The 7324-nt window shown below is 71.2% G+C and overlaps 1 protein-coding gene across 1 annotated transcript in view; it reads right to left on the reverse strand.

Annotated features, from left to right (window-relative positions):
- Positions 1 to 364: 364 nt before the first annotated feature.
- The window catches only part of EMIHUDRAFT_455216 (hypothetical protein), a gene marked incomplete at both ends in the record, with an annotated part of 11983 nt that continues 5023 nt past the window's right edge, over positions 365 to 7324 (reverse strand). Inside the window, 25 exons of the mRNA XM_005788317.1 lie at positions 365 to 550; positions 635 to 682; positions 751 to 892; positions 960 to 1134; positions 1259 to 1391; positions 1697 to 1736; positions 1835 to 2142; positions 2214 to 2486; positions 2817 to 3404; positions 3573 to 3992; positions 4069 to 4325; positions 4381 to 4461; positions 4539 to 4581; positions 4840 to 5115; positions 5184 to 5241; positions 5315 to 5472; positions 5800 to 6024; positions 6104 to 6158; positions 6231 to 6258; positions 6331 to 6499; positions 6571 to 6625; positions 6694 to 6779; positions 6858 to 6980; positions 7051 to 7134; positions 7236 to 7324. The exon at positions 7236 to 7324 is cut by the window's right edge and continues 229 nt beyond it. Coding sequence (XP_005788374.1) covers positions 365 to 550; positions 635 to 682; positions 751 to 892; positions 960 to 1134; positions 1259 to 1391; positions 1697 to 1736; positions 1835 to 2142; positions 2214 to 2486; positions 2817 to 3404; positions 3573 to 3992; positions 4069 to 4325; positions 4381 to 4461; positions 4539 to 4581; positions 4840 to 5115; positions 5184 to 5241; positions 5315 to 5472; positions 5800 to 6024; positions 6104 to 6158; positions 6231 to 6258; positions 6331 to 6499; positions 6571 to 6625; positions 6694 to 6779; positions 6858 to 6980; positions 7051 to 7134; positions 7236 to 7324 — 4100 coding nt within the window. The remainder of the gene's footprint in view (positions 551 to 634; positions 683 to 750; positions 893 to 959; positions 1135 to 1258; positions 1392 to 1696; positions 1737 to 1834; positions 2143 to 2213; positions 2487 to 2816; positions 3405 to 3572; positions 3993 to 4068; positions 4326 to 4380; positions 4462 to 4538; positions 4582 to 4839; positions 5116 to 5183; positions 5242 to 5314; positions 5473 to 5799; positions 6025 to 6103; positions 6159 to 6230; positions 6259 to 6330; positions 6500 to 6570; positions 6626 to 6693; positions 6780 to 6857; positions 6981 to 7050; positions 7135 to 7235) is intronic.

Raw genomic sequence — 7324 nt, forward strand, 5'->3', positions numbered from 1 at the left:
TCTTGCGCCTCCCTGAGCGCCTCTAGCTTCGCGCCCCCCATCGCCGCGATGGTCCGGTGGCGCTCCCATGTCCGTTTTGTCGCGCCCTTCCATTTAATTAGGGTCCACACCCCGTAATCCTTTTTTCGCCCCAGTATGAAATTACGGCTTCACAGTTTTGCCTTCCGGGTGGGGGTGTCGGCCTCTTACAGTACAAAGATCGATCCGATCCCACAGTACCATGTGGGACGTGGAGACGCGAGGGTTGCCCCCCCCTTGCCCCACCACCTCGTGTGTGTGGAGAAGTTTACCTTACCTTACCTTACCTTACCATGTGGGGCCCGCCAGTGTACCTGCTGGTTCCCGACATGCAGCAGCAGCCGCGTCAGCGCCGCGGCGCCCGACTGGTGCTCGACTCGTCCAGCTTGACCGCCTGCTCGATGAGGCGCACCGCCTTCGCGCGCGCCGCCGCCGACGGGAAGCGCGCGCGCCGCACCTCGCCCGACCGCAAATGCAGCGCCAGCTCATGGGACCGCTCCACGCACTCCCACACGGCAATCTGGCTGAGCGGCTCCGACCAGACGAGCGCGGTCACGGGGGCGCCTCCTCCCCCGCCCCCACTGCTGCTGCTGCCCGCGCCGCCCTCCCCGCTGACCGAGAGCAGGATGGCGTGCCCTGTCGTGACGACGAGCGAGATCTCCGCCTGCGGCGGGCTCGCGCAAGGCACCTACCTCACAGCCGCAGCGTGAAGAGGCGGCGGCGCCGCCGCACACCCTTGCGCGCCCGCGGCGCCTGGCTGCAGAAGCGCCCCGACGCGAGGGAGCGGACGCCGCGCCCCGTCACCGCGTCGTACAGGGCGCGCTGGATGCGCGCGTCGGCGTTTGAGAAGAGGCGCAGCTCGCCTAGCAGGTTCCTACAGGTTCCTAGAAGGTTCCTAGGCGCCCGAGAAGAGGAGGCGCAGCTCGCCCCACAGCCCAAACGTGCGCGGCTGGCGGCGGCGGCGAGTCAGGCCGCGCAGCACCGTCGTCTGGCTCTTGAGGCCCTCGGCGGCGGCGGTGATGCCGTCCGCGACTCCGACCGCCGGCTTGACGACGAGCCCGACGGCGCCCTGCGCCACGCCCTTGAAGAAGCCCCCGAAGCCGCCTCTCTGCGCGCCTGTTCACACCTGCAGGTGTGGAGAGACGCTGTTCACAGCTCCGGCGAGAAGCCGCCTCTCTGCGCGCCCTGCAGCGGCTTCTGGATCACGCCCGCCACGCCCTTGAGCAGCCCGCCTGCTCACACAGCCCTCGCGATCTCTCGGCGCGCCCGCCCGTCTTCGCAGTCGCCGCGCGCTGGCGCAGCCCGCCAGAGACAGACTCGGCCGTCTGCAGCAGCCCCTCCCCGATGTTGCGCGGGCCCTCCTGCTGCTGCACCTGCGGGCCAGGCGGACGAGGCCGCCGAGGCTCGGGTGAGCTTGGGGCGTCGCCCCGGGGCGATCCCGGGGCGATCTCGGGGCGATCCCGGGGCGATCTCGGGGCGATCTCGGGCGATCTCGGGCGATCTCGGGCGATCTCGGCGCCTGCGCCGACGACGCCCTCCGGTCGAGATAGTCTCGGTCCTACACGGGAAGAGCGGGAGGGCGGTGACGCGCACGCCGTGCAGAGGCCCTCCCTGTCGCGTCTCGCTCCATCGACAGCTCTGCGAGCCCCTTGCCCAGCGTGCCGGTGAACTTCCCGACCGAGTCCGAGAGCCCGTAGGTCAGGTTGTTGGCGAGCGAGCTGCCGCCGCGCAGCACGCCTGTTCACGGCTGCAGGTGTGAAGAGACGCCGTTCGCAGCTCCGGCGAGCTGCCGCCGCGCAGCACGCCCTGCGCGAACTCGTCGGGCCCGCGCATGATCCCGTTGAGCGGCTCGTAAAACGCGTCCGTCACGCCGGTGGCCAGGTGCTGGAAGAGGCCGCGCGGGTTGCCGAGCAGCTCGACCGAGAGGAGGAGCTTGTACAGCTGCTGCAGCAGCTGCTCGCGGTACGAGTCGCAGATGGCCTGCGCCAGCGTGCCGACGGGCGCGAAGGTGTTGTCGAGGACGAGCGCCTTGAGCTGCAGCGGCGCCGAGTCGATGTTTGACAGCACGGCGCTCACCGAGTTGAGCACTCCCACGGCGCTGGCCGGCGCGTTCTCGAGCACCGCCTCGAAGCCGCGCCCGCCTACGCTCTCGGGTGCTTGCTCGGGGTCAGATCGGCTGCCTCGTCTCGACGCACGGCCTCGCGGCGTCGCCCGCCCGCGACGGAGCGGCAGCTGAGGTGGAGCCGGAGCGGCTGCAGGTTGAGCCAGCGCAGGTACACCTTGGGCGGCACCACCGCGTCGGCCCGGCGCGGCTGGCCGCGCGTCGTCGCCTCGACCACCGCCGTCGCCATCTTTGCGAGGTCGAGGTAGGTGGAGAGGACGAAGAGGAAGAGGGTGCGCACCAGCACCGTGTCCACCATCAGCTCGAGCGTCTGCAGCCGGAGCGAGACCGTCTCGTAGTACAGCACCTGGCGAGGGCGGCCACCAGCCGTCTCGCGCCAGCTCGCGTCGCCATCTCGCGCCATCTCGCGCCATCTCGCGCCATCTCGCGCCGTTTCGCGCCATCTCAGGCGGTCTCTCGCGCCGTCTCGCGCCGTCTCGCGCCATCTCGGGCGGTCTCTCGCGCCGTCTCGCGCCGTCTCGCGCCGTCTCGCGCCATCTCGGGCGGTCTCTCGCGCCGTCTCGCGCCGTCTCGCGCCGTCTCGCGCCGTCTCGCGCGGTCTCGCGCCGTCTCGCGCCATCTCGGGCGGTCTCGGGCTGTCTCGGGCGGTCTCTCTGGCGGTGTCGTGGGACGGCACCTGCGCGGCGCCGATGCGGCGCTGCACGAGCAGCTCGAGCGAGTGCGGCCTCACCGCCTGCTGCGCCTCCTCGGCGGAGAAGGAGGGCTGGAGCAGCACGGGGAAGGAGGCGGCCTGCAGCTGGTTGTCCACCTGCAGGTGCCGCACCTGCGCCGACAGAAAGTCTCGGCCGGACGACGCGCGGTAGCTCACCACAGGGTCGACGAGGCTCAAGTAGAGGAGCTCCTCGCACCCGTCCGCAATCAGCGACACGCCGAGGCACGCGAGCGACACGTGCACGCTCAGCCTCAGCTTGCCGTCGTCCTCTTCCGACGCCAGGACGGGCAGGGAGGGCACCTCCCCGGAGGCGGCGGCGGACGGCGCCGGCATCACCTGCAGCACCTTCACTGGCCCGTCTGCAACCATCCGGTACCGCAGTTCGAGCGGCGGGCGCGAGCCGGGCAGGGCATCGCGCTGCAGCGTCACGGCGAAGCGCGCGCGCAGACCCTCGTCCACCCACAGTGTCGAGTCGGACCAGCCAAACGAGCCGTCCGACGCCGACCGCTGCGACTGCACGGCGGCGTGCGCGACGGCGTGGCGGAGGTCGACCTGGGAAAGGGAGGGAGGGGAGGCGGAGATGCGCCGAGCCGAGCCGAGCCGAGCCGAGATGCGCCGAGATAGCGCGAGGGCGTGGCGGAGGCTCGACCTCGCTCCGCCGCATCCCCCTCGAACGCTATCTCAAGTCTGATCTCGGGGCTGATCTCGGCTGATCTCGACCTCGCTCCGCCGCATCCCCCGCGAGTCGAGGTCGACCTCCAATCCCCAGCGGACGAAGAAGACGCGAAACGTCGCGCGGAGCCCGTCCGCCGTCCAAAGCTCGTCCCCGTGCCATCCGAACCGGCCTTCTCGCTGGCTGTGCCGCGCGCGCACCTCGGCGCGCGCGATCGAGCCAGGCAGCCTCGTCGTGGCGACGCCCTCATGCAAGGACTCGAGCCGCACGTCGCGGTAGCCGTTCCACTCGCCGGCGCCGTCTCCAAAGGCAGAGCGCGGCGCGGCGATGACGGAGGATGGCTCGTGCGGCGCGCCGCTCGCGCGCGGGTCGGCGCAGGGGATGGTGCCGCTTCGCTGGAGATCGTCAAGGCAGACCTTGCGCACGGAGCGGCCGACGTGCAAGTCGAGGGTCGGCGCGGCGACCACCTGCTCATCCGAGATTCGCCGAGATGAGCCCGAGAGCCACGCCGAGACACGCCGAGACACGCAGAGAGACGGCGACCGCCTGCTCCCACGCAAAGGGCGCGCGCGACGCGGGCAGCACCTCCTGCACGACGCGCGGCTGCTGCAGCGCGGCGCACGGGCTCTGCGAGATGAGCAGCGGGAGCGCGGACAGGTTGTCGACGCGGTACGGCGCGAGCTCGGCCGTCCGCTCCGAAAAGACGACGAGCATGCTCGCGCCGGAGAGAAGCTGCACGTCGACCGAGAGGAAGAGGACCGTCCGCCGGTTGGAGAGGCGGCAGACGAGGTTGAGCTCGCCTAGCAGCAGCCACGTCTCCTCCTCAGACCTCCCTCCGTCTCGGGAGGACGAGACTGCCAGGAACGGGCTCGCCGACGGAGTCGATCGGCAGCGCGTTGGACCAGTCGCACTCGGCAAGCGAGGCGGCGTCGGCGCCTGGTCAACAAGCCTCAACGGTGGACTGCGGATTGACTCAGTACTCAGTAGGGGGCCAGCAAAGGCGGCGTCGGCGCCGGCGTCGAGGAGGCAGACGGAGAGGAGGCGCGCGAGGCCGGGCTCGTCCTGCCAGTGGAAGGGTGCCCGCTCGCCTAGAAGGTTCCTAGAAGGTTCCTAGAAGGTTCCTCGTCCTGCCAGTGGAAGGGTGCCCGCTCGCCTAGAAGGTTCCTAGAAGGTTCCTAGAAGGCTCCTCGTCCTGCCAGTGGAAGGGTGCCCGCTCGCCTAGAAGGTTCCTAGAAGGTTCCTAGGGCTCCTCGTCCTGCCAGTGGAAGGGTGCCCGCTCGCCTAGAAGGTTCCTAGAAGGTTCCTAGAAGGCTCCTCGTCCTGCCAGTGGAAGGGTGCCCGCTCGCCCGGCCGCAGCAGCGCCGCAGTGTGGCCGCCCTTGCCGTGGTGCACGTAGCCAACCGGCCGGTCGAGCCGGTTGAGCAGCGTCGTGCGGTGCTCCACCACGAGCATCTTGGAGCGGCACGACTCGCCCGGCGCCGACGTGACGCCCAGGGCGAGCTGGTACGCGCGCGGAGGGCCGCCGTCGCTCGGCGCCGACCCGCCTCCCCGCCCCGCGGGCAGCTCGAGCAGCCCGGACGTGCCCGCCGCCTAGGAGAAGGACCCGAGACGGGCTCCGAGAAGGCTCCTAGAAGGAGCAGCACGGACGGGCCCGCCGCCTCGAGCGAGACGGCACTCGACCAGCACGAGCCGGGCAGCCGCAGCTCGAGCCGCTTCCTATCAGCGAAGACTCACCGCCCATGCCCTCTACCGCTGGCGAGCCGGGCAGCCGCAGCGCGAGAGGCTTCTCCTCGCGGTCACGGGCGGCATCACCGGCGCCGCCGCCGCGCCGGCCGCCTCGTCCGGCTCCGCGCCGCCGCGTTCCTGCGCGCGGGCGCGCAGCTCCATGCAGTACTGCCGCAGCTCGTCGGCGCCGCGCTGCGCGGGCTCCCCGAGCGTCTGCATGACCTGGGCTCGAGGCGCGCCGAGATCAGCCGAGAGTGGACGGGGTGGTGATCTCGTCTGGAGGGCGAACTGCGGCTCGGCGAGGGGCAATGGCGCATCTCGGCGCATCTCGGCGCGTCTCGGCGCATCTCGGCGCGTCTCTCTCGCGGCCATCTCGCGGCGCATCTCGCGGCGCATGTCGGCGCATGTCGGCGCATGTCGGCGCATGTCGGCGCATGTCGGCGCATGTCGGCGCATGTCGGCGCATCTCGGCGCATGTCGGCGCATGTCGGCGCATGTCGGCGCGTCTCGGCGCATCTCGGCGCATCTCGGCGCATCTCGGCCGCCGGCCTGCTGCAGCTCGGAGAGGGAGAGGCGGTGGACGGCGTTCTCCGACATGCCGCCAAGCAGGTGGCGCGTGAGGCCGGAGAGGCGGACCCGCCGGCGCGTCCAGAGCCGCCGCCGCACGCCCGTCTTGGGCGTGCACTGAGGCGACCACGCGCCGCTCCAGCCCTTGGCGTACTCCCACCCCTGCTCGGTGACGGAGCCCGTCTTCCCGCCCTTGAGCCGCCAGTCCTACACGCCGCGGTGCAGCCTCGGGGTGATCTCGGGTGCTCTCGGGCCCGCCTCGACCCCCCCCCTCGATCCGCCCGTCCTCCATCCATAGCCAGCCTGTCGGCAGCCAGAGGTCCGCCAAGCCGGAGTGGCGCCTACGGGCCCTCTCCACCGCATGTCGGGCGCAGCTCCTCCTCCGTCGCCCAGCCCTAAGGCCGGAGGGGCGCCTGCTGAGCCGCTCGTCGGAGAAGGCGCCTGTTCGCTCCTTCGGAAGAGGCGGTGAGCAAGCGGCACTCTTCCGGGAGGGAGGCTCGTGTGAGACGGCGCCGGCAAAGTCGGTCGGGAAGAGGCCGTCCGCCGAGAAGGAGTTGAAGGCCGTGCGGCGGCGCTGGTTCTCGGACACCGTCTCGCAGACGACCGCCGGCTCGTCGCCGCAGTACGCCTCCCTCGCGCCGTGCTCGCGCAGCAGCAGGGGCAGGCCGGTGCAGTTGGAGACCTAGCCGAGCACTCACCAGCCGTCAGTCAAGGACACCGTCACGCCGCAGCAAGCCGGCTGCTGCGGGAAACCCAGCACGGCGCGACGAGCGAGAGAGCGTGCACGCAGCCGTGCAGCCGCTCGTACCTAGAAGGCTCCTAGCAGGTCCCTGGAAGGTTCCTAGAAGGTGCACGCAGCCGTGCAGCCGCGCGTACCCGATCGAGAGCGGCAGCCGGCTGTGGCGGCCGTCGTACACGGGCACCTCCTCGCAGAGCACGCCCTCGAGCGCGGTGTGCGGTGCCTAGGCTCGGGCACTCTCGGGGGCTCTCGGGGGCTCTCGGGCCGTCCCGCCCTCGAGAGCGGTGTGCGGCGCCGCCACGAGGACCCGCTCCGAGGGCCTGTACCCCTCGATGCTTACAGAGAGGCTGACCGCCGTGGCGGGCGCAAAGGTGTGCACCAGCCTCCGCCCGCCCGAAGGCAGCTCCCCGCGCAAGATGCCCCCCTGGCCGCGCAGCTCAAAGCCGAGCCGGCCCGACAGCAGGTTCCCTAACTCGCAATCCGTCACTCCTAACCAGCCATTGGTACTCGAGCCGCGCCGGCCCGACAGCGGGGCTGCCCAGCTGCAGCGGCGCGCGCACGTGCACCTCGCACGCGCCCTGCCGGCGGCCGTCGTGGACGAGCACGCAGTGCCACGCGGCGCCTAGGAGAAGGTCCCGAGAAGGTTCCTAGAAGGTTCCTAGAAGGTTCCTAGCAGCACGCAGTGCCACGCGGCGCCGTGTCGCCCGTCCGCGTCGGCGCCGGGCTCCTCCGAAGCACACTCGAGCGGCGCGTGCAGCGCGCCCGCGT

Source organism: Emiliania huxleyi (genome assembly GCF_000372725.1).
Source record: "Emiliania huxleyi CCMP1516 chromosome Unknown EMIHUscaffold_136, whole genome shotgun sequence".
NCBI lineage: Eukaryota > Haptophyta > Isochrysidales > Noelaerhabdaceae > Emiliania > Emiliania huxleyi.